Below are 26,669 nucleotides of genomic sequence, written 5' to 3' on the forward strand. Positions count from 1 at the left end.
CAGATACAGTTCATTATTATGCGACCCCGGCAAGGGCAATTGCTTGAGGACAGCACACGGCTAAAGCCCTAGTTAAAACTGCTTGCACACAAATAAATACGAGGGTTGAGTGAACAGCGATGGAAGTCGGGTATAATCCACAGAGGAGTGTATTGGAGTGCTTAGAAGTGAACAGAGTACGCATAGTACGTGTAGGGCCTGTCTCACAGGTAGAGGACCACAACAAGAGCCCCTGGAATCTACTACTGGCATTGAAGTAATTGTTAGTTTGAAGAAGAGAGCGAGAACCAGGTCATGCAACAGTGGAGGAGTGCTCTCACAGTCTAACGTCAATGCTGGAAGCAGAGTTGCGTGCACTGACAAAATGCTACTAGTGGTGTGAAAGTAACTGACAGTTATGCAAAAGAAAAACAAATTGTGTCGAGATAAAAGCCTAATTAAAACCGAGTGACGTGACGACCAGTCAAGTCACAGCACAACCTGCAAGGAAGTTTCAAGTAGTATAACGCGTTAGAGTGTTAGGGGCTGTCAGGGTTTGTCTCAGGACTGGCATCACAAACAAACGAGGCAGCAGAGTACAGCATTAGAAGAAAAAGAGAGTAATTAAGTTACGTTATTGTAAAATACATAAAAAAAAAGAGTTGTGAAAAAAGAACAAAGGCACAGAACTAGCAATACAGTCAGTCAGATCATGCTTGAAAGTTAGGCGTGAAATGAGACAAAGAAATGCACATTTAAAATCATTATTATGCGAACTTAAACTGCGCTCGGGACGAGACACAGGAATAGAAGTAGACAGGATGAACACACGCTCCTTGAGTTTAAAATCAGTTTCTCTTTTTTCCTTCCCCGTAAAAAATGAGACATGAAAAGACGTATAACATGTAACAACGAATGTCCCTCTCTTAACAGCAGATGTATACAGTAAATGCAAAACGATGTGTGCAGAAGAGCAGTCGTAAGAAAAGTTTCGGCATGCATCGGCTGCAAAACAAGAGACAAGCAAAGCAAGCAAGAAAGTGGGGGGCCGTGAACAGCTACTGGAGATTCTAAGAATCGCGCACAGCTCCCCCGCATGAGTCAAGCTCCATCGGGCAACACAAGCAGCCATCCGCGGTAAATCTTCAACGAAGCTTTCGGGCAACAAACGCGCAAAAAAATAATCCACTCTATAAACAGCAACTATGAAAACAACAATGAGGGGAGGGAAAAAAAAAAAATGTAGGAACGCTGCTGCCTCGCAACAAAAACAACTCACGGGTGTGTCTGTACAGGCGTTCAGAGTCAAAAAGTTTCTGCAGCACTGACACGTTAAAAAAAAAAAAAAAAAGAAAGAAGTGAGGAGAAATGGTGAGCACAAAGAGCAGTTCCCCCTTTTCGGCGGAGAGATGCGAGGAGGAGAGATTCGGAGCACACGTAACGTCTCGAAATGAAGAAGATGAGAAACAGAGGAACGAGCGATGTGTGTGTTTTGAAGGAGTAGGAAGAGGAGGAGTAGTAGGTTCCAGGAGCCGGCTCATTGCGCTTCCCTTCTCTCCCTCTTTCTCTCAAGTTTCGTCAACGGGACATCCTGCGGAGAGACACAAAACACTAGTGTTACCCCCGCGCTGTCAGGGCAGGTGGATTTTTTTTTTTAAAGCCAATAAAAATATACTCTGTACAGTCAAGAGCACCCTGAGAAGCAAAAACAGCTACAATTTTATGCAAAAGCTGCAGCTACTATTAGTACTGCCTAGGCTAGGTCCCGTACTTAGTAAAAACTTCAAGAATAGGGGAGAGCAATGATTCTTGGGAAGTTATATATGATCATTACAAGACTGAAATTGCTTGCGAATAATGTGGAGTGCATAAACCGAAGAAAGCGCGAATTGTTAACTCGAGCCGTGCATGTTTTGCCATTACGAGCCTGTATGTCCTCAAGCAATGCCGTATCCTTTAACAAGCAAAAACAAAAGTCTTCAATACCTAGGCGTCTCAACCTTCCGCACATTTTGCAACACACAAAATGTGACAGCGTAGAACGCAATGAAAAAGCAAGATGTACAGTACTCACGGCCTGAAGTGCGACATCATTTTTTACGTATAGCAATTGCCATGAGCAGTTGCTCGTGATCACTGCGTCATGATCGCTGCAAATCTGGCCGCTAACAGTAATGCCGACTCTGATGCAAGTAAAAATTGTGCCAATGTGACGTGAACTGTCGACGATAGAAATGAAAGTATGAGCGTTACCTAGCCCTAAATTTTCGCGTTTCAAGTCGTGAGTAATGCAAACAAAAAGGTCTTTTGTCTGAAAATGAGGCCCGAAGGTCTATTAACAGTCTATTGTAGCCGAGCCAGTTAGGAGCCAATATGCAAAGATCAAATCATTGTGGAGAAGAAAAGAGCCTGTACCACAACACACAAATCTGCATTTTCTTGCAAGTGGGCTGTTGAATACACATGGCAATCTATGGGACAGATAAATTTGTCTCTTGGCTGCCATTAAGAAATTTATGTATAGGTCGCTTAATGTGTATCACAGATACTTTCATACGTAGCAAAACAGCCATTTGGGCTAGTTGGTAACGGTTCATATCTTAAAGCAAATAGGCGCACTATGGGAACAAGGACAAAAGGAAGGAACCGACGACACAAAGCGCACACTCGCAACTGAAGGTTTATTGAAAGAGTACACATAAATACGTTACAAAAAAAGGGGCACGTGGTGCAATTTTCCTCGCCGAAACAAAACTAAACAAGATGAGTATCCCCTTAACAGATTATGAAGGCGCATGCGTCTATACACAAAGGAAGTTCGAAGAAAACCGGACTAAAGAAAATTCAAACTGCGTGGGGAGGGGGGGCGGAGGAGAGGGGAGGGCAGACAAGTTTAATGCAGTGTGTTGATCAAATATGAATATTCTATCTCTGTTATGGCGATAGAAGGGTGGCTGACGCATCTATCCCCGCATCTCTTTATGTGAAAAGCTTCAATTAGTTCGCGCGTGGTTTTATCTCGATGCCTAGATAGAACCATCGCGTCAACGAGAAAAGGTGAGCATCCGCACGTGGTGCAGTGCTGGGACAAGTGGGCACCCTCCCCTGACGCCACGGCTCTGTTGTGCTCCTGGAGGCGGATATTTAAGCAACGGCCAGTTTGGCCAACGTATACACGGCCACATGACAGTGGTATGAGGTACACGACACATGTTGCGCATTGAACAAAAGGCGAGGTGTGTTTAACCTGGCACTTCTTATTTTCTATGCACTTCGCTTTTGCTGCTATCCTTCTGTCTATTCTACCGCAAACTTTATTGAGTTTATTTGGAGCCGAAAAAAACAACTTGTACATCGAAACGATTAGCCACGTTTTTTAAACCATGGGACATTTTATGTATGTACGGGATCACTGTGGGTTTCGACGTGCGCAGCTTTTCATTTGCTTTTTCTCGTGCCTCCCAACCTGATTTAACGCATTTCAATAGCTTCTGGGTCACTTTGCGTGTGACTGTCTGCGGGAAACCAGCTTCTTTTAGCCTTTGTAGTTGGTGGCCGAAACTTGTCGTTATCTTGTCGGGACACGTTTTGGTTAGCGCTGCTCGCAAGCAGGACGCCTGCGATTCCCATTTTCACAATTTTCGAATGTCCTGAATTAAAGTTCAGTATCGGCTTCTTTGAACGGGGAAAGTACGACCAGCATACATGGTTACCCCCAGCCGTCAGCCTTAAATCTAAAAACTGTAATTGTTTGTCTTTCGGTAGTTCTACAGTGAAACTTAACCCGCGACCGTATTCTTTAAACAGGTTCAAAACATCAGAAACCTTCTGTTCCAAACACCCAGGATTGACGAACACGAGAAAATCATCTACATATCTAACATTCTTTGTTGCTGCCGCTCCCAAATTTTCATTAATTTTTTTGTCGATTCCGCCCAGATAAATGCTACTGAGGACAGGGGCAACTTTAGATCCGATGCAAACACCTGTTTTTTGTCGGTAGAATTTGCCTTTCCATTGCACAAAGGTGGATTGTAAGTAAACGGACAATATTTCCAAAAAGGTGCTCACCGACAGACCACAGGAGTTACGGAACTTGATCTCGTCATTTTCATTAGTAATGCATAACCGGACACTTTTTAACAGGTCGTCGAAAGGCATTGAGTAGTAAAGATCTTCTACGTCTATGCTGAAGAACTGGCATGCGCCTGGGTTGGACAATTTTAAAAAACTTACAAGTTCATCTGAGTTCGGGATGTTGAAGGGGTCACACACCGACAAGTCCTGTAGATGCATTTGTAGAAAAACGGAAACTTCACGCTGCCAGGTGTTTCTTTCTGTCACAATTGCACGGAAAGGGATCCCGGGCTTGTGAGTCTTTGCCACGAAGAAGATCTGCAGGTTGAGGTTCTCCGACTTTTTTACTGCTGTAGCAAGTTTTTCCAGATGGTGCTCTTGCAACAGGGCCAATGCTCGCTTTTTTACCTTCTGAGGCTTGACGTCCACAGGAACGAAGTTTTTTGTGACGGCTTGCATCGCTTTTTGTGAGAAGGCGGTCTCAGGGGCCACGACGAAGAAGCCTTCTTTATCGGAAGTCATCAAATGCAAATCATTGTTTACGGCATAGCTGACTAGGCCTTTGACATTTAGGGTTCGTCTTCGGGTATCCTGTGACCTTGCGACTACGCCCACAGCTTCTGTGATGAACCTTGGGCGGTCCTCCTCCGACACGCGCCATGACACAGACCTGGACATGGCTAATTTCTCCGGTGGACTGAGCACGGGCTCACAGCAGAACTTCGGTCCTAGTTGAAGAATTTTCTCGTGTTGGGCAGGAACATTTTTGTTTCCGAGGAAGACCACATTCGCCTCCGTGGCCTTGGCTTTCTTCCGTGTAGGCAACGTGGGGCGTACACTGTTCCACAACCACTCGGTGAGTTGTTTTGAAACCTTGCACCATTCGAGATACGCCTTATTATTCTCTTATTACAAAGACGGTTCATACAGAAAGGCGTATCTCGAATGGTGCAAGGTTTCAAAACAACTCACCGAGTGGTTGTGGAACAGTGTACGCCCCACGTTGCCTACACGGAAGAAAGCCAAGGCCACGGAGGCGAATGTGGTCTTCCTCGGAAACAAAAATGTTCCTGCCCAACACGAGAAAATTCTTCAACTAGGACCGAAGTTCTGCTGTGAGCCCGTGCTCAGTCCACCGGAGAAATTAGCCATGTCCAGGTCTGTGTCATGGCGCGTGTCGGAGGAGGACCGCCCAAGGTTCATCACAGAAGCTGTGGGCGTAGTCGCAAGGTCACAGGATACCCGAAGACGAACCCTAAATGTCAAAGGCCTAGTCAGCTATGCCGTAAACAATGATTTGCATTTGATGACTTCCGATAAAGAAGGCTTCTTCGTCGTGGCCCCTGAGACCGCCTTCTCACAAAAAGCGATGCAAGCCGTCACAAAAAACTTCGTTCCTGTGGACGTCAAGCCTCAGAAGGTAAAAAAGCGAGCATTGGCCCTGTTGCAAGAGCACCATCTGGAAAAACTTGCTACAGCAGTAAAAAAGTCGGAGAACCTCAACCTGCAGATCTTCTTCGTGGCAAAGACTCACAAGCCCGGGATCCCTTTCCGTGCAATTGTGACAGAAAGAAACACCTGGCAGCGTGAAGTTTCCGTTTTTCTACAAATGCATCTACAGGACTTGTCGGTGTGTGACCCCTTCAACATCCCGAACTCAGATGAACTTGTAAGTTTTTTAAAATTGTCCAACCCAGGCGCATGCCAGTTCTTCAGCATAGACGTAGAAGATCTTTACTACTCAATGCCTTTCGACGACCTGTTAAAAAGTGTCCGGTTATGCATTACTAATGAAAATGACGAGATCAAGTTCCGTAACTCCTGTGGTCTGTCGGTGAGCACCTTTTTGGAAATATTGTCCGTTTACTTACAATCCACCTTTGTGCAATGGAAAGGCAAATTCTACCGACAAAAAACAGGTGTTTGCATCGGATCTAAAGTTGCCCCTGTCCTCAGTAGCATTTATCTGGGCGGAATCGACAAAAAAATTAATGAAAATTTGGGAGCGGCAGCAACAAAGATTGTTAGATATGTAGATGATTTTCTCGTGTTCGTCAATCCTGGGTGTTTGGAACAGAAGGTTTCTGATGTTTTGAAACTGTTTAAAGAATACGGTCGCGGGTTAAGTTTCACTGTAGAACTACCGAAAGACAAACAATTACAGTTTTAGATTTAAGGCTGACGGCTGGGGGTAACCATGTATGCTGGTCGTACTTTCCCCGTTCAAAGAAGCCGATACTGAACTTTAATTCAGGACATTCGAAAATTGTGAAAATGGGAATCGCAGCGTCCTGCTTGCGAGCAGCGCTAACCAAAACGTGTCCCGACAAGATAACGACAAGTTTCGGCCACCAACTACAAAGGCTAAAAGAAGCTGGTTTCCCGCAGACAGTCACACGCAAAGTGACCCAGAAGCTATTGAAATGCGTTAAATCAGGTTGGGAGGCACGAGAAAAAAGCAAATGAAAAGCTGCGCACGTCGAAACCCACAGTGATCCCGTACATACATAAAATGTCCCATGGTTTAAAAAACGTGGCTAATCGTTTCGATGTACAAGTTGCTTTTTCGGCTCCAAATAAACTCAATAAAGTTTGCGGTAGAATAGACAGAAGGATAGCAGCAAAAGCGAAGTGCATAGAAAATAAGAAGTGCCAGGTTAAACACACCTCGCCTTTTGTTCAATGCGCAACATGTGTCGTGTACCTCATACCACTGTCATGTGGCCGTGTATACGTTGGCCAAACTGGCCGTTGCTTAAATATCCGCCTCCAGGAGCACAACAGAGCCGTGGCGTCAGGGGAGGGTGCCCACTTGTCCCAGCACTGCACCACGTGCGGATGCTCACCTTTTCTCGTTGACGCGATGGTTCTATCTAGGCATCGAGATAAAACCACGCGCGAACTAATTGAAGCTTTTCACATAAAGAGATGCGGGGATAGATGCGTCAGCCACCCTTCTATCGCCATAACAGAGATAGAATATTCATATTTGATCAACACACTGCATTAAACTTGTCTGCCCTCCCCTCTCCTCCGCCCCCCCTCCCCACGCAGTTTGAATTTTCTTTAGTCCGGTTTTCTTCGAACTTCCTTTGTGTATAGACGCATGCGCCTTCATAATCTGTTAAGGGGATACTCATCTTGTTTAGTTTTGTTTCGGCGAGGAAAATTGCACCACGTGCCCCTTTTTTTGTAACGTATTTATGTGTACTCTTTCAATAAACCTTCAGTTGCGAGTGTGCGCTTTGTGTCGTCGGTTCCTTCCTTTTGTCCTTGTTCCCATAGTGCGCCTATTTGCTTTAAGATATGATACTTTCATACACCTATTACATTAACAATCAACAGTCTTGTTCCAACAGCAAGTAAAATTACAACAAACATTTAGTGAAAACTCTTTCTGCATCACAGAACAATCACTTGCAAGTGGGCTGAACTTCACTGCACAAACTAATGCTGTCCCAGCTTTGTGCTTGGTGCACAAATGACAAATGTACTTTTCTTTTCTTTATTTTAACCAATAATCTGTAGTTATACAACACAGAAGCAAACATGAAATTAAAATTTAAGCACACCGATCCTTCACAGTGACCTAGATTCAGCAAGTTCTGGGACCCACCATGTACGATTGATGGAGCCCATAAGGCTCTTCTAGTTCAACAAAATTTCAAAAGCCGGCACCTGCTGCAACGGCTTCACAGCTATGGCCTTTTGCTTATGAACATGAGGTCACGGGTTCGATATCCAACTGTGGTAGCTGCATTCCCATGGGAATAAAACGCAAAAACACTCGTGTGCCCATGTTTTGCAGACACGTTAAATGACCCCTAATAGACAAAACAGATCTGGTGTACTGCACTGCATGATATATTAAATAAAGCCCTTATATTGATTCGACATGTTAAAACAACTCAAATCGATTCGTCAAAGCGCGTGATGACTGGAATACATCACCCACTCAAGCATAGCACCTCAGAGAAAAAATGTCAAGCTCCCTGTCAAGTGTCAGCTATTCTTTTGGCTCAAACATATCACGAGTAAAAATTTCACGGAGAGGAAACGTGACGCTTGTATGTAGGTTGCACCTTTACAACTGCAGAGAAATCTGAGAGCGTGCAAAAAAAAAAAAAAAAAAGTGTCCCATAGCTTACAAAAGTGAAGGTGAGTGTACGATGCACGTTTGTTCTGTTAATTGCCTAAGCTCAACGCTTTCCTTATGCTGGAGAGAAGCGCAACTTATGTTGAATTCCAATGGCAGAGTCTGAGCAAGTTTTACTGCTCCTTTTGTAGCAAGTTTGTGCAAATTACAAAGTAAGTGCACAAGTCACCTGTTTCAAAGAGAGTCTGAGTGGATTCGCTGCAGCACTCCATTCGTGGAGCAGAAAAAGTTGCTCCGTGAAAAAAAAACAGAATCGACCTCCAGAACTCTCCGTGATGCCTTTCCTTCAGCTGCACTCGTACTGCTTCATGGTGCTGTTGTAGCCGTGACTGTGGTAATCGTGAACGGTATCGACAAACCTGCAGAGCTTGCAGCATTGCTTCTGCTACTCAATAGTGACAATTCCCATTTGGAAAGCTCAAGTTCCAATGTGTGTGATGAATCAATTACAGACAACGATTCAGACAAGTGCATTTAAGAGTAGGCATTCAAAAGGATCCTCAGCCACTGTCGGGCAGTTGGAACTCTAGTGGCAGGGCTGTGTTCCAATTGTGGATTAGGAGGCATTTACACTAAAGATGAGAGCTCACTCGTAAAGTTTCGGCTGCTCTCAATCCGCCAGTGGAATTCAAAATTAGCAACTGGTTTCCCACCAAGCTCAGCCTGCCATTACTTTTGCACTCCCTTACATATGTGAAACCAAGGTGAGTGTGGGAACGTTAATTCAAAATTAGATATTTACAAAATCAGGTGAAGTCACCAGTGACTTCTTTCAGTGTCAGATTTCTTTGGGCCACCTTGATTCTTGGGACTTGCTTGTGCCACTTGTATGCACACCACTGAACTAACGTGTCACAGCAGCCAAAATGTTGCACACCAAATGGTGTATTGCTAGATTTTGTTCAGGACTGATCGCATCGCACAAAGTTGCAAAGATGGCAGGTGTGGACAACGTTGCCACATTACGATTATAGAACATGCCAAACTTTCATCAGCGGGGCAATTCTTTGCCTTCTGAGACACACTACAGGTGCTGCAAAAAAAAAAATTTGCTGATTGAGTGCTAAGCCAGAACTTCTGGCACAGGTAACCAATGGTGCAGCCACAGTTAAGTCTAGTCATAAGGTGTGGCAGGCAGCCTGCTCGCCATATTCAGAAACTGGGCACTGTGTTCGGCAATGTGCATGTTGCGGTGCTCGACGCAACATGCATTGGAAGGCAAATACTTGAGAATGCCCAAAAAATAGGTCAGCATGTACACCTATACGTAGTATACAGCGGCCTCAGATTGTGTATGGGAAGTTCAAAGAATTAGCACAACACAGCCCAACCTCACAGAGTCGCAGATCAAAATAACACGCAATATCTGCACTTAGCAGATATTATACATTACCTTTGTCTATTGTCTATGCAAACAAAACACACAACCACACATTGACAGTGTGGTTGTGTGTGTGTATCTTTTTTACACATGCAATGAGACAATATGCACACAGGCAGCTCACCAAATGTTACTGCAATATGGGCTTTGGACAAAGACTAGGACTAAGAAGCAGAATGTCATGTCCACAAACCAAGTCCACCTAGTTACTACCAGCACAAAAGTAACAGTGCTACAGTTTGAGCTAACAGAAAAGTAACCATATTGTACTGTTACACTTCCAAGCTTCAACAATGATACCTGTTACAGTTACTGTCAATCAGGTGGCAACACCATTATTCTTTTGTTACTGCAAGAATCATAATTAAGAGGTCACAAATGCAAACTATATGTGTTATATAAATTTATATCTATAACGAGATAAAGTTGTCTTCCAGTGATAACCATGTGCATCAGCGTTTCTTTCACTTTATTTTTATCTGTAAAATGTCATTATGTGATAGATATGACAATATGCATTTTATAGTAAGTGCAACAGAGTAACATTGCTAATTTTGCGTAAAAAGTACCAATGCTACAGTTACTGGAACAAAATGTAATGAGTTACATATAGAACTTGCCTGAAGAAGCAACCACTCACACACATTGGTACTAAATTTCAACCGACCCTGATCACTGCCCTCTGAACACCAACAGCAAAAGTAAGTCAAAATGCCGAGTGCCAACTCACATTTGTCAACCGGCCTGTCCAGGGGTTCGACGTAGTTGGCCGGGAAGAGGCCGACTCGACCCGCAATCTCCCCTTTCCACCAGGAGGCATCTTCCTTGCTCAGCACAACCAGGACGTCACCTTTCTGGAAGGACAACTCATCGTCCTGCTGCCCGATGAACGGAAACAGGGCCCGCACTTGTTCTGCCGGAGGTGAGAGAGCGAACGGCGGTCAATTGTCGGCTAGTCTTTCGTGCTTCTTCACGCAGTAATCGCGCCGAGTACGTATAACACCCACACGCAATCGGCCCTCTTCATGAAATTATTTGCGTACAGGCTTTAACACAATACGAGACACCACATACATTTTATGGCTATTTAAAACATAGAATGCCAGTCAGTGCTTTCCAAATTTGTCAAGGCTCCATCTCGGTAAAAAAGCATCACTGACAATAATGGGAACACAATGCAAGGGCCTGTTCTGAATGTTAGAAGTCAGCATTACCTATTCTGATATCTAATTCACTTAATACACTAACCCCAGTTATCCTTAGTGTTGAACCCCTTTACAAGAGACACCACTGTGCCCAACATTGAAACAGGGGTTGATCAAAAAATGAGAACACCGCACCCTGCTTATAAGAGACACCTCATATAAGGGACAAGAACTACTCCCAGGTGTGTGTCTCTTATAAAGGGGTTTAGCTTTATATACTAGGATTGTAAACTGGGCTAGTTTGTACTGATCCATCAAAGAGGCACAAAATTGACACATGCACTAAGGAGATGAAGACAAAACAAGTGGTGACTAGCCAATGAAATCTTTTATTACATTAACAAATATACCGCACCCTTGTAAGGCTTGCATCCTTAAGTTTTTCCGTATTATTTATGCAAAAGAAGTCATTTCAGAAAATATCTAAACATGGGCTGCATCCACATTTCTAAGCGCACACCTCATTACTTTCGAAAGCCAGCACTCCCTGAGCAACGCTGGCATAATTCACAGAGCCGTAACGGTCTTCTCCAGCCTGTTCATTGCCCCAACAGTTGACAGTCAACAGTGACAGTCAACAAATTCACTTTGAATTCATTGCGACTTGCCTGTCTTGCTTTACATTAATGAGTGCATTTGAGCAGAGCAAAAGAGTTGCATCACAGCTGATGTAACTTGCCCAGCCTGTTCTTGTGGCGAGCAAACGCCAAAGTTCACTCGTCACAAAGACAAGTCTGGAAAGGACAGTCTAGATGCTATTATGGTAGTTCATTCTACCTGACCCGCAGCCTTGGGCCCAAGATGTCTGCCCTCTGCAACGATGAAAATTGTGGTCTACAGAAACTTGGCTGTTTTTAGGCCTCGCAAGGATTTATTAATGGCTATTTCAAAGTAAAATCTGCTATGATACTTTTTTAATTGAGTGCCAACTAAAGTTAACAGCTTGTTCTTAGCAGTTATAAACTTAAAACAAAGAAAGGAGTACTAACCTCCACGGGTGCTGGACCCAAATGCTGCAGGAACGGGAGAGTTTCGGCTGCTGCTTGTGCCACTTCCACCCAGAACTTTTACGTAAGTAGCAGGGAACCATCCAGTTTGCCGCTTCTTCCCTTTAACCTACCCATAAAAGAAAAGAAAAGAAGAAGAAGATGTTTTCAGAAATATGCCAGCTGCTTATCCACACCAGCCACAGCATAAAGCAACATAAAACAAGAATTACTGACATACTAAAAGAAGATGTTCACACGACATCTCTGACCCGGATGCTCTCCCTTTGTTTTTTTTTGCAGCTTTACATTTTATACGATGCACTACACAAATTGCAGATATGGAAACTGCAATATCATTAATACTTGCAATAAGTAGTACTTGTAATGACAAGAAGCTGCAAGAACTGCAAATATGTCCTGCATGTGTGAGAATGCTTTCTGCAGTTTGCAGCCACACTGAAGTGGGAACCATTCAGCACTCAGCATTGCTACCAGCTACAGAAAGCAAAGCAAGGATGGGAACGATGCAACACTCAAATTAAATTTTGGACGTTTTGCTTCCCACTCGTATATCCGCATGTGCACCTCCTATTGCCTGACTTGCAAGGGCAGCAAAAGACTATGCACAAGTGTTCTTTCCGAGTGTTTCATGCCAAGCACGTAATCCTCACCAATTACTCTGCATGCATTTTTGTCTGCTTATGGGAACCCTACTTGGAAGCACAAGAAAAAATGTTGACTTCAATTTTGAGGTCTTATGAACCAAGACCTTGATACAATTATGAGGCACATCGTAGTGGCTGATTCCGTAATAACTTTGACCACCTGAGGATTTTTGAAGTACACCTAAGTCAATGTGCACTGGTGATTTTGAATTTCACCTCCATATCAAAATGTGGCTGCGATGGATGTTAATTGAACACTGCATATATTAGTTACCAGGCTACCATGGAGGTATCAGAGAGAGGAAGACCTCCTGAAAGAAAAATAGCCTCACCTGTAGTTCTCCTTCCCACCAGCCACTGTCCGTCTTCTTTCGCACTTGAATGAGTTGGCCTTTCTCCAACGTCAGCTGCTCTGGCCCGGTCGCCTTGTAAGGTGCTATGACTGACACGATTTCTGGCTTCTTGATAATCTTGGAGTTCTGTAGGTTTGGAAAAAATAAAGCTTAAGCTACTTGTGCCCGAGCACAGCAAGAGCTTTGGAAAGCAAAAAGATCCGAATCTCAAGCCAGAGTACTGGAGTAAATGCACGCAATTACCAACTTCAACCCTTTAACAACCATGCCCAAGTTGTATACTGTTTTTTACCAGCACTGGAAAGGACAAGCGAGCCATACTCATCCATACCACAGCTGCTTTGCTTCTTTCAAACTCAGTTCTCATAGTGCATTTGTCTTGGTAATTACTAATTAGCATATTCTTTAATGTTTTCGATTAATTTTGGCATCATCTGTTTCAATAATATTGCACAAGCAGCGGCTCAGCCAAAAACATTTTTTGGGGATGGGAGGGGGGTCTGATGCTGACCTCCCTTTTTATGAATGTTTGTGTGTGTTAGTACGTGTGCGCATGTTTATACATATACAAAATATAAAAATTTAAGGGGGGGGAGGTGGGATGTTTGAACTCCCAGAAATCCACCCCTCCTCCCCTTGGCTACATCTGGTGCAACATATGTGCCGAGGGAACAACCTTTTTTTTCCAGAAAACATTTATTTGGAGTGATAAAAAAGCATTTAGGTAACATATTTGCAATACATAATGTGTATGTAATATCAAGTACAATTAAACATGCAAGAATTTTCTGGAAAAAAGAACACAACAAAATTTTTTCTGTACATTTATTTACAATAAGACTTCAGAGTTGAGGCGCTAAGTACCCACGGCTAAATAAAACGCAATCTCACTCTTGCTCAAGTTGATGCCACGAGAACTCAAAGAATGGTATCACTTTCACTCGTCAGCTCTTTTCTTATCTGCCTGTCAGCGACATTTGCCACTTCCGGGTGATCGCGCACAACCACTGACGACATTGTTGAATAAAGGATGTTATCAGATAAGAACAGCAGGTCAGACTTGGCTACCTGCCCTCATCTCCAACCAAGGCTGAAGTTCAATATTAGATCATATGATTTAATAGACGCCCACTTGGCTACTTTATCACTCTCGCAACTCCCTCAGAGCAAGAACCTTGCATTACGGAGCAGCGGTGTGCCGTTGGATGTCCCAAAGGTAAGCACTAAATTATACAAGCAGTGATGAAGATTACAGAAACACTGAAGTAAAACATTAAATCTGCTCAGACTGAAATTATTTGAGAATTTCATTGCTGTTAACATTACAATCGTGTATTGATTATAAAAAGAGAAAATGAGGGTCAGGTTTGGTATGGTTTATGTGCGAGTGAAAGTCTGCAAAGGCAGCCGACGATCGCGGCTCAAGCGGACAGATAACGCGCCGGCCATCTTCCTTCGCGTGAAAGGCCCACGGGGATCTCTGGACGGGGGCTGCGTGGCGCTGGCTGGGACTGTGTACTTTGAGCGTCCCGACGTGGTCGCACGTGCCCTATCTCGACAGGGATTAGCAGATGGCTCATACCTTTGTATGTGCCGTGTTCTCATCGCTCAGTTTGCGTTGAAGTGATGACAGCACAAAGGTCGCCTTGCTGGCTACAGCGGCCGCGCTTCCTTACACTAGCATTCCGTTGAGTTACACCAGGTAGGATACTAAAGAAGTTAGCTGCCAGCCTTACTTTGTGTAATGTTCCAATCTGTTGCTATCACAAATTGGAATGTTAGACATTCCCTGCCCTTGCAGTGAAACAGTGACTATTTCTTCTAAGAATAAAACGGAAATGCACAAGTAGCATTTCGCTCAGTCTTATTATGCAGTGCAATAATAATGCAGTAGAAATGGACCAGTGGCATTTATTATCAGTGGTTCAATACTAGCCACAATTAAAATAAGACATTGCAACATCAGTAGAATGTTTCTACATAGCCACAGACTATGTTTCAACATTTACCTCAATTTCTCGCTTAGTGGAGCTATGTTCTAGACAAATGACACCTTAGACATTTTTAAAAATTAATGTACCACTTTCGCTTAACTTAATATTTGTCTTTGTGCACCATAACCAATTAACAGAAGCAGTAATACTATTGTTTACGAGGCACAGAAGAGTACTCAATTTGTAATCTTAATGGCCAATTAAAAACAAAAATTCAATGTCTCTTATAGTGCTGTTTAATGAGCTACATGCATGTGAAGACATCGTACTACAAAGCACTGAAAAAAAGAAGTGTCAATGTAACTATCGTGGCCACAGTACAGCATGGATTAAGCTATGAAATATTTGAACAAAAGGATTCGGAAGGCAACAGTTATTGCTCCCAAGAACTGCAATGAACCTCCACTGTGAATGAAAAAGGTATGTAACATTTGTTCACTGTTATAAGGTAAGTCAGTGCTTCCAGAACTTGGCTACTTCAAGACCCACCAAAAATAAAAGCTACAGCAATGCAGACTTGTACCTTTTCTTTCAGTAGCATCTTTATCTCCGAGTGCATGGGAAGTACTCCAACAGTACAACCTCAACAACAATCAATTCTGCTGCCGTCCTTGAGGTTGGGGAGTTTGATTCCCACGAGTGTGTATACATTTCAAAGGGGGTGAGATTCAACAATGCACACATGCGCATGTGTTTAAGAAAATGGTAAGATACCTCCCATCGCTAATAATGTGGGGCACTTCACATCAACATCTTCCACAGCCCCAGCACTGCTTTGGCACCATTAAACTTCCCAAATCAAGAACAATCCAAACTACAATCGAAGAGTAAATGAGACTATCTAACTATAGGAAAAAAAATTATGCAAATGTCACCACAACTATATTTGTAGGACTGCTACAAAGATTTGTCAACATTTGTCGACAACAACAAAGAAAATGAAGAAGAAGAAGAAGAAAGGAAATTTTTGACAAACAGGAGTGTAAGTCCGAATGCCACCACTGCCATTTTCTGATCGAGTTTCACTGCTAAGTGCATACTACTGCTTTCATCAGCAGCATGCTCGCCTGTTGCTGATGTATTCTTGCAAGCTATTTTGCAACACTTCAACCGAAAGCAACCTAATTCTGCTGGATGGCTCGTCCATGACATGCAGTTAAAGTACATCTAGAAGTTTACATCACCCTTTATACCATCTCCAATCCCTCTGTCCTCTCCAGTCTTCTTGCCAGAAGGAACATTCCCAACAAACATGCAATATAGTACGAAAAGCACCAAGGTAAGTGACATAAGGACAACAGACAGTGCAAGAAGGAGTTGATATTTACCTTCACCTTACCGTCACTTTGTGGAGTTTCTGGTCTTGCTGGCTGTAACAGTAAAGCAGAAAGAAAGTTGCGAGATCCTATAGGAGGCAAGTATGTGCAGAGCATAGTAACCTTACAGATGCATCTAAAGAAAGGCCACAGCAAAAACAGTTAAACTTTCGAAGGCTGTGCAGTGCAGCATAATGAACGTAACACAGCCGTTATCTGAAGAAAACGTTCCCAAAACTACAGATCAATTGTACAACCGCATTCACGCCATTTTGGTTCAAAAATTCACAAGCCACCATCACGAGAAGGCACTTCAAGTGAATAAATTGTAAGAGATCAATCCAGAAAACAGGAACACGAAAAGATAAAGAGGATGTGTGCTAGGCAGCAATAAAATACAGAAAGTGCAGAATTTCAACTCGTTCGGTAGGGCTCATATTTCAACGCACTCTTTAAACCTTTGGAGAGTGTGGTTTTGGAACACCAGACTGCTTCAGGAGCGTCAACTAAACAGCCCAGTGTAGCTCTGGCTACACATATTGCGGACAAATGAAACATTGATGGGTAAGTACTAACTGAAATGTACCTTCCGAGTAATAATGCAACACTAATTTTTTTTACAGTTATGTAACTGTTCAAAACTAGCAGAGAGATGGCCAGAAGGCCTGTTTAAAACAGCCAGTTAGTTCTCCAGCACATTTTATAGTGAGTAATGTTTTTCTTTTAAGGAGTGTTTCACAGATTAACATAAAATTTAGCAGGCTCTAGTGGATTTTGAAGGTTGTTCTAGAATAAAGCATTGCAAGAAGAAAATGTGTGCCAGAGTCCTAAATTGTTGCATTTTAGAGAAACATAATTGAATTTAAGTGGCACTATGTCCTTCCCTACCAATTTTTTAAAAAATGTGCAGTCATATAAACTAGTATCGCAATCACAAGTGACATTGTGCTATTAGGAAATGCCCGTTTATTACAAATGCCCGATATCCTAATTCTATCATGAGAACTTCCTAGCAAATCTTTAGTGCATTCCCTAAAATTTCTAGCAGATTCCAGCAAACTTGAAATACAGTAGACTAATTAAACGGAACCTGAAGGGACCAGGAAAGTGTGTTCCATTTAACAGGAATTCCGTTTACTGAGAGAACAGGAATGCAGAATCCAAGTATAAAACCAATCATATTGCGGGCAGTTGTTCTGTTTAAGCTACAGTTCCGTTTAGTGAGAGTCTACTGTATTTTGCCAGAGTGTTTATAATAAACAATTAGAATACTGCCAAATGTTTCTTATACAGCCTCTACATGCGGTCACAGCACTCTGTCTCGTGTCTTCCTTGTGTTTAGATTCGTTTGTGCTGTTTTTACCTATGAACTCTACATGGAATGCTGCCATGGAAAGGATGCTGAATAAATAGGGAAATATGTAGAAAGAAAGCATTATGTGTGATGCAAGAGACTTTTGTGTTCGTGAAGGGTCTCCCTTCTTCCTTCCACCATGATTGGGACTGTAGGTTCCCTGACTGTACCAGTTGAAAATGCATGTACCAAGCCAACTCAAATGGAAAGCTGTGTGTGAAAGTCTGCAAACTATGTCTATGCACAGCAAGCCACCTCAATCTCTACACAAGCCTGCTTTGTTAGTTGCCATGCCACCTTAAAGCTGTATGCTGGATCAATATATTCAAGGGGTAGATCACTTTCAGCAGATGGCGACTGGATAACCTAGAGGGTTAGCCTATCATTCGGGAATACACTAAAACCTTGATATAACGAACACGGATATAACGAAATATCGGTTATAACGAAATAAATGAGGAATAGTCTTGCAATACATACAGTGTTAGGAATATACGTTTATAACGAATTTTCGGATATAACGAAGTTATTTTCGTGGAGGCTGTAACTTTGTTATAATGAGGTTTGAGTGTAGTCTATACTGTTACCAGTTATGCCCGATTCTGTTTGGTGTGACCAAAAAAAATTACTGACACCTAAGCAGAGTCAGCTGTACTGCGAAGCTTTTAACAAGGCCAAATCAGAGAAGCTGTTGTGCTGAGCTTGTGCATTAATTAAGTTGTGGTTGGTTACAATTTTGGTGACCAAGAGAAGTTCTATTCCTGCATGTGAAGCGGCATCTACAGTGTCTGTGTGAATGTGATTGTTCAAACTGCACTAATGCAAATAAAGTTGGTATGCTATATCTCCAGACAAACTGCCTGATTCTAATATTCTTCTGAAAAGAGATTCAACATTACTTTGGAGGTCAACATGGAAGCCTTCAGAGTTTTCAAAATTGACATTCTTTACAAAAAAGCATGCAGCAAATACCTACTGCAATAAAATGTTGCGATCAAACATTAATGAGTGAAATAACGGTTAAAACAAACTTGACACATGAGGTTAGCACAGTATAACCTCAATCAAACCTGATAGTAGGCTGAATACCCATGGAACATCCCAGTGCAGCAACTTTATTAGCATAAGGAACAGACATGCAGCATTACCTAACAAAACATCTCTTGCTTACTTAGTTCATACAACTGTCAAGATAAATGCCACATGACAACTATTAACGATATTCAAAATCAGGAGCATTAGTTTAATTACACACAGTGTACTAGATACACCATCAAAGTTTTTATGTTAAACAATGGAAATATAAGTTGGAATCGTAGAGAAGCAGCACTGCAAAATATTAGCATCAGTAATGTTGAAAAGAAGTCATGTTGCAACAGTCATTGGCAAAAAAAAAACAAAAACAAAGGTAACACTAGCAGTAACAATCAGCGCTGCAAAGTGTTCAAGTGCTAACGCAACACAAACAATACAGTATTAAGCATAGCAGCTGCCAACCAAAATATGTACTTTAAGGGCATGCAAAAGGAACACACAAAAAGAAAAAGAACAGCCACACCATACAACGAGAATTAAAGCATTAGAAAAACCCAAAACATTAGTATAACACAGAAACAAGGGTAAAATAGCCTGCCCTGCATAAGCAGAAACACGCGGAAAAAAAGAAAAATGACCCAAGGCTACCACAAAGCAGTTTTTGACGGACTTGTTAGAATTTGGGGCAAGGGGTTTGACCGATATGAAAGGGAATGCTGGATCTGTGCTAAATGCTTGCTGGCTCTTGCTTTTACGTGAACTGAAAGGGAACCACTAGGAGAATACATCAATGCAAAAACTGCTTGGCAGACTTCAGCAGGAGACTTCCTCATAACTGAAAGGTCGGCCTTTCTGTAAGGCAAACTGCCAAGACGATGGTGACGCATCTAATTTAAAACATGCGCACGCGCACACAGTTCCAAGCATTTCATGTGCTGGAATGTGTATAGATGCAATTTGTCTGGAGCCATGTGCTACAACCTAATGTTAGCGTGTACAGTTCACATTAAGTGTTCAAGTGAATGGTGACCAGTGCTGTCAATAGTTTGGCAGGTCTGCAATGTGGCTGAAGAACAAATGTAAATTAAGCAATGATAACCTAGGTAAACTTCAGCTTAAATTTCCATGTTCCCTTTCATATCAGACTAAAATGTATGCAAAGATCCACTTTTAAAGTTAACACCTTTATGATGAAGAAGTGGCTCATAGAATCTACTAACTATAAATATATGCACAAGACACTGGTCTATGGGTCATTGTGTAATGCAAAAGCAATAATCGGTGACACACAATTAACTGTGTTTGCCTTAAAAGTGGATCGTACTATACATTAGAAGAACGCAACTGTCTCGCACAATGCGCTCTCCATCAACAGCAGAAGGGTTAAGGGCTGCTCCATCAAGCCGCAGTTGCGTGCAATGCAGCAGCTGCACAGTGGAAGCGGGAGGAGCAGAGTCAAGCAGCCATGGGCTCAAAAGGCCAAAAGATCTACCTCCGCTCCAGTGAAGCCCAAATCTTCATTGGTCGGCAATGTGGAAGTTGCGTTCAGAGGAATTTCATCAGCAGCAGACGCTGCTTTCTCCTCCTTCAACGAAAAGGACAACAAGAAAAACAAGGTTGGCCCACGCCAGCAGGGGGGGGGCACACCACGTGGGCGAGGCGAGCCGTTGTCCTAAACACTCTGGGATAGAAATTTCAAACGCGGACTCATCCCTCTAAAGTACAGCGATGATTTGCCCACTGGTAGAAACATCAAAGATAACTCCACACTGCCATTATTCAATCTTTATGGGTCTGAAACATTGGGAGAATTGCAACCTGCCATATTGTTCTGATGTGCAGCATGAGAGGGTTACTGATCACCGTGGCATAAAAATCAGAAGCACTTCACTGCTTCGCATAGATATAGCATTTGTGTGAAGTCTTGTACAGAAGAGGTTGCTCTGGTAGCAAGGGTAGTGTTAATTCTGTTTTGTAGCTAATCATTATCATCAATCACAAGCTAATTAATGCAGCTTAAGTTTATGCCAAGTGCTTAATTACTAACTGCAACTGGGCTCATGTTATTCGGCATACTGCTGCTGTAATTCCCCCATTACAGTTCATGTTGGTTTGAATGGTAATGCGCTATGCACCATTCCCATGAAAAACATTGAAGAGTTGAATGTCTGATGCTCATTGTAAGACTGTTCTGGAGCAGGATTCTGTCCTTAGGAATTACAATTTGGCAAAACAAACCATGAAAAAAGATAGATTATAGTATTTCTGCTCAATATGGCAAATCAGTTTTGCAGAAGTCTGCGAGAGGAAGGAGAGTTTCATGAAAGGCAAAGATTTTCCCTGTCACACATTTATACTGAGTAAGTGACCACTTTTTAACACCTTTCTGATAGACCTCACTGTCTTAAGAAAAAAAAAGAGAAAGAGTTAACCGTACAATGAAGCGATCATATCTTGCAAAGTTAGAAAGCTAGAATAGCTCAAGCTCAGTCATGTCGTGGCCACGTATAAGAAAGGTCCAACATAATCTCTTTCGGGCAAAGCTTAGAAAGCACTAACTTTCAAGAAACGAGTGTTTACAGACCTGGGAACAATGAAGTATTGCTGCCAGCCAAAACCAAGATTGCTGTATACATTGCTAACGTTTTCCAGTGTTAACAACGCCCTGGAAGTTTATAAACCTCATAAAACTAGTTTCTGTTCAATCTGCACAGTTAAATTTTAACGTTTATCATATGTCAGTAACAGCCGGTTATGCAAGAGCAAAGTGCTGTCCTACCTTGACCTCTGGCTCGTAAAGGCGTACGTAGTTGCTAGGAAAGATTCCCGTCTGGCCAGCCAGCGTCCCCGTCCACCATTCGCCTTCCTTCTTGCTAACGCTAATCACGTCGCCAGCGTTGAAGCTCAAGTCACCCGGCTCCTGAGACTGGTACGCATACAGGGCAACATACTTCTCCTCGGTCGTAACTGTTAGAAAAGAGAGAGGAGAAACATTTATCACAACTGCAAGAAGGCAGCAAAGCTTTAATGAACACACACTGGCTGCATGAGAAGCTACACTCACAGACGCATGTAGAAGCCTTGTATGGTACTGCAGTAATTAAACTGGTGGGGTTTCACAAACTAAAGCAGCAGCACGGGCTACCAGGAGGGATTCCCATGATTCCACCCACTGAAGTGAGAAACGGAGATTGCGCAAGAAAACACATCTAACAAACACATCAGTGAGAAATATCTCAAGATATCTCTCACTGATGTATTTGTTTGAAGGAGACTGCTGCATAGCTGAAAACCTACATAAAAAGGCTGGTAGACGACTGTCATTCAGAAAGTGGAAGCAATTTAGAGACGATCTTCCAAGCTGCGTCATAGCTATCAAGCAGCTCGTTATCACAGATAATTTTCAGCACATGTGCAAGTTACATACTAAGACTAACTAGTGCTTAATTTCTGTAAGTGGGCCTCACTACTTCAGCAAGAGAAACTTCACTAGAAGAGCCATTCACAGCTGCCATTAAATGATACATAATGTAGTCTGGTTCACAGCTATGTGCTTCAGGCCTCCTGACGTAGCAGAAAAAAAGGTCGAGCTAGTAACTGACCTGGGAAGTCAGCTGGAGGTTCGGGAGGCACATCTCCGTATTCTTGTAAGTCCGAAACCTGGTTGCTGAAAAAAATAATTCGTATTTGAGCCACGCATACTATAAGACAGCAGTGAAACTTGTCAAATCTTAAGTCTGGTCATCATGCAACAGCAACTTAGCCTGACTACTCAACTTCCCCATTGGTTTTTAACACTGGGTACAATTAATTTCCCAGTCACTCACTTGTTGAATGTCTTCACAGGGCCCAAGATGAGTCTGACATAAGACTTTGGAAACCAGCCCAGCTGAAAGATGGAATGATAAGTTGAATGTACAGACAGAATAAAGTTAAGCATTCGCTGTATAATTAACATGCACAACATTTGGCAGCATTAGAATGAACAGGGCTGTAACGCTGCAACGACAACATTTCCCCTGCCATTAATAGAAATTTGTATAAGTAAAACCTGACATGTTCTAGCCTATTGAACTATATGAAAGTTGATCCGATAAAACACTTTCTTACTGATATCATCCATGCCTAAAAACGAATATTGGATATATTCAAGCAGGTTGTGATCTTGCTATGTTATTATGAGGTCCGGATACAAAATTGCACTGGCACCATACATGGCCAGCTGAGTTTTGTTAATGAGAGTGTTACTTATAAGTTTTCTGAGCTGAAATTTGTTGTCAGTGAAAAATACGTATCTGTACAACACGATCATACAACCAGCACCATCTACATGAAGAAATCAGCGAAAATATCTTAGCTCTGTTCACTGTAACAGATACAAGCAACATGTTAAGCATGGTAATGTTAGATTAGGTACTATGTAATCGGGCAAATGGATTCAGTTCAGAATGTGCCCATCCGCCTCATAACAAACCAAGTGCCGATGCTGTTGTAGCATAGTTGCTACCACTTACACTGTATCTAGCTAACCAATAACCTAATCTAACCTATAAGCCTTCACTGAAAGGCCCTGCGCAGTCAAGTGAGACACTTGCCTTTCCTTGGAACTCGCCGTACCACCACATGTCTTGCTGCTCCTTGACTGCAATGACGTCACCCTTGTTGAAGGTGAGATGATTTTCCTTCTTCGCTCGCCATGGAAACAGCGCTTGTGCCTGCAAGCCCTGTGGGGCAGCTTGTCCCTGGAATTAAGTGCAATGACACAAGTTCAGAACTCTTCATGGAACAAACCCAGAGGCTGCACTGCTTCACGGAGTGAAGTGGAAGCGAAAGACCCCGCATTGAAGACTACAATTCATAGTAGTACACTCAAACCTCATTATAACAAAGTAGCATCTGACAGGAAAATAAGTTCGTTATATCCGAGAATTCGTTATAAACATACATTCGTAACACTGTATATATGACAAGACTATTCTTCATTTACTTTGTTATAACCAATCATTCAATATATCCGTGCTCTTCATATCGAGGTTTGAGTGTAGTACAGTAAAAGCTCGTTAATTCGACTCTCGTTAATTCGAAAAATCGGTTAATTCGGACACGTCATCTGGTCCCTGAAAAATATACTCGTCACTCTATGAGACTGGGCGCTCGTTATTTCGGACAGATTTGACCGCAAATTGGATAATTCGGCGGCTTTCGGGCCGCTGGCGAGGCTCGAAAACGAAAAAAGAACAATTCAGAACAAAAATGAAGCTCAAACGCAGCATCGCCACGGACATCAATTATCGACTTGGCTTGACTTGAGACTGGTTGAACGGCTTTTCTTCACGTGTGGGTTTGGCGGTGCCATTTTGTTGCTTTGTTCCCGTTGGTGTGCTGCATCGTTGATCACCGTTTTATCGAGGAACAATTCAGTACGGCTCCTTTAGCTTGATCGTTGCTGGTGCTTTTGTGCTGACTTCTCGTGTGACTGCACTCTCCGCCGATGGCAACGCCGGCGAAGCGGCCCAAATACGAGGCCAAGGACCAAAGTAGAAATTTTGCGTGCTCTGAATAATGGGCTCTCCCGACAAGAAGTAATGAAAGGGGATCCTTGTATCGGCGGCAAAAGAAGCAAGGAACGAGTAACCGTACTTTTAGCCGCCAACGTGACGGGAACAGGGTGCTTGCCGCTTCTCGTTATCGGAAAGGCTCAAAAGTCACGCTGCTTTAAGAACATCAACAATCTTCCCGTGGATTGCCGCGCCAACCGAAAAGCGTGGAAGACTGGTGAAACATTTGCGGACACTGCAGACAGCATGCGAGCTGCTGAGCACCTTGAAGGGCTCAGAAAAATTGTGTCCGCGCGAATATCTGCTCGAAAACAGACAAGCATCCGCGATTATTTTGTTAAGTAAAGGTATGTTGAAAAAACTCCTGCATTTATTGTGTTTATTTCGACCATTCGATAATTCGGACATTCGGTTAATTCGGACATTTTTTCCGGTCCCTAGAAATCCGAATTAACGAGCTTTTACTCCTTCTTCGCTCACCATGGCAACAGCACTTGTGCCTGCAAGCCCTGTGGGGCAGCTTGTCCCTGGAATTAAGCGCAAGGACTCAAGTTCAGAAGAACTCTTCATGGAACGAACCCAGAAGCTGCACTGCTTCACGGAGTAGAGTGGAAGCGAAAGACCCCGCATTGAAGACTACAATTCATAGTAGTACACTCAAATCTCATTATAACAAAGTAGCATCTGACAGGAAAATAGGTTCGTTATATCCGAGAATTCGTTATAAACGTGCATTCGTAACACTGTATATATGACAAGACTATTCTTCATTTACTTTGTTATAACCAATCATTCGTTATATCCGTGCTCTTCATATCGAGGTTTGAGTGTAGTACTGATACCCACAAATTCTTTTGTGCCTTGAAAACTACCGTATTTATTCAAATCTAAGCCGATGTTCTTTTAGAAAAAACGATGTGCGAAAGTGGGGGGGGAGGTGTCGGCTTAGATTCAAGTACAATGACTAAGGTTTTTTTTTTCTGGCCTTGCGAATTTCGGGGGTCAGCTTAGAATTGGGGCTGGCCTAGATTAGAGTAAATACAGTAGTCAGCTTGACCACAGCGTTGGGCACCTATCTTGAAATTTCGATGGCATCAATCGTGCATAAAGTAACACTACAACACTTCATGAACAAGGTAATAAAATGTTTACATTTGATAGATGATGATGCCATGTACACAAAAGCCAATTATTCCACTGCATGAGCAGAAAGGCCAATACGCTCCATGAGAGACTGTTCTCTCTCTCTTTACCTCTCCTGTTGGTTTCAGAGAACCCTCCGTTATGCCTTCGTCAATGACATCATAGACCACATGACAGCCAAGTGACTAATGCTGCACGTTTGGCTTATTTGTAGTTCATTGTGATGTTCGTCGGTGTAGCACATACAGGATTGACACAGCTCAGAGGAACTGCGCCTGGGCCTGTACGATGGCAACAACTACCACGTGCATATGTCATCTGCTTACCGTATATTTCTGATTATAAGTCGACCCCCCAACTTGCAACCTCTTCTAGGGAAAAGAAAAAAGTTGACTCCGAACACAGCCTCATGCTGTGGCCATAGCTCACCAATAAGTTTTTCAGAAGAGGGAGTGATGCAAAGAAACATTTATTTGCCGGTGAAACTTTGCTTACGACTCGGCATCGCTTGAGAGAAGAACGCAGTCACGGTCATTGCCATCGTGTGAGCCACTGCTGCTGCTCGCCGTTGGAACGGGTGCCGGTGGTACTGAGATGCCGCACGTGGAAAACGCTGCATGGACCATGTCAGTTGGCAGTCCATACCAGCATCGTTGAACTCGGTTTGCGGGATGCACATATCCTTCATGACAGTACGTGGTTTTGCTTCAATATCATCGTAGCAAACACTCAGGCTCTTGCTTCTCTGGTCGTGAACCCAATCTCGAACCGCCTCAACGGCAGGGTATCGTCCAGACTTCGGTCCGCGAAAGGAACGGCGTGTAGCAGCGCATGTGAGGATCTTGGTCCTTTGTTTTCTCCATTACCTCACGCACTTTTCCGACACATCGAACTTGCGCCCTGCTTCAACGTTGCTTTCCGACTCTGCATAGAGGATCGCTTGCCTCTTGAAAGCAGCGCTGTAATGTTGCCGGTGCAGCCACGACGCATCAGCTTTCTTTCGATAGCTGCAACATCTGGCAGCAAGTCGCCGATCTCGTCGTGCGCAAGCAAACCGCCGAATGTGGTCGACGTAGCACAACACGTCCGCGTAAGTCGGAACGGACGCGCTAGCCTCTGCAGCGTCGTCCATCTCTTCCTCGTCGGAAGTTCCCGCAGTGTCGGGACGCAGAGTTTCGATAATGTCATCCAGCGACACTTCACTGCACACTGCAACGTTGTCGTCGGCACCAACATAGTCCGCGAAAGATCCAGGCAGCTCCAGGCTGCCGAACTCTGGTTCGTCGTCAACAGGCACTGCAGCTTCACTGGTAGAACAAGCACCACTTCTATTAAAGCCGCAGTGCCTGAAGGAGTTGGCGATGGTTTCTGGCGTGACTGCGTCTCATGCACTAGCAATGTAGTGCATTGCATCAAGCACAGAAAGCTTCTTATCCAACTGCTTGTGTTCCATGCCCGCCAGCT

At 43.2% G+C, this 26,669-nt stretch overlaps 1 protein-coding gene across 2 annotated transcripts in view; it reads right to left on the reverse strand.

Moving 5' to 3' along the window:
• LOC119396497 (intersectin-1) overlaps nt 1–26,669 on the reverse strand; it is an 88,696-nt gene that overhangs the window by 39,555 nt on the left and 22,472 nt on the right. For both annotated transcript variants that reach the window (XM_049417123.1, XM_049417122.1), the window contains exons 18-26: nt 23,100–23,246; nt 22,332–22,393; nt 22,107–22,171; nt 21,284–21,471; nt 19,997–20,089; nt 16,128–16,169; nt 12,785–12,931; nt 11,788–11,914; nt 10,324–10,506 (exon numbers count right to left, since the gene is read on the reverse strand). In XM_049417123.1, the coding sequence (XP_049273080.1) occupies nt 10,324–10,506; nt 11,788–11,914; nt 12,785–12,931; nt 16,128–16,169; nt 19,997–20,089; nt 21,284–21,471; nt 22,107–22,171; nt 22,332–22,393; nt 23,100–23,246 (1,054 nt within the window). The remainder of the gene's footprint in view (nt 1–10,323; nt 10,507–11,787; nt 11,915–12,784; nt 12,932–16,127; nt 16,170–19,996; nt 20,090–21,283; nt 21,472–22,106; nt 22,172–22,331; nt 22,394–23,099; nt 23,247–26,669) is intronic.

Source organism: Rhipicephalus sanguineus, chromosome 6 (assembly GCF_013339695.2).
Source record: "Rhipicephalus sanguineus isolate Rsan-2018 chromosome 6, BIME_Rsan_1.4, whole genome shotgun sequence".
Taxonomy (NCBI): Eukaryota; Metazoa; Arthropoda; class Arachnida; order Ixodida; family Ixodidae; genus Rhipicephalus; species Rhipicephalus sanguineus.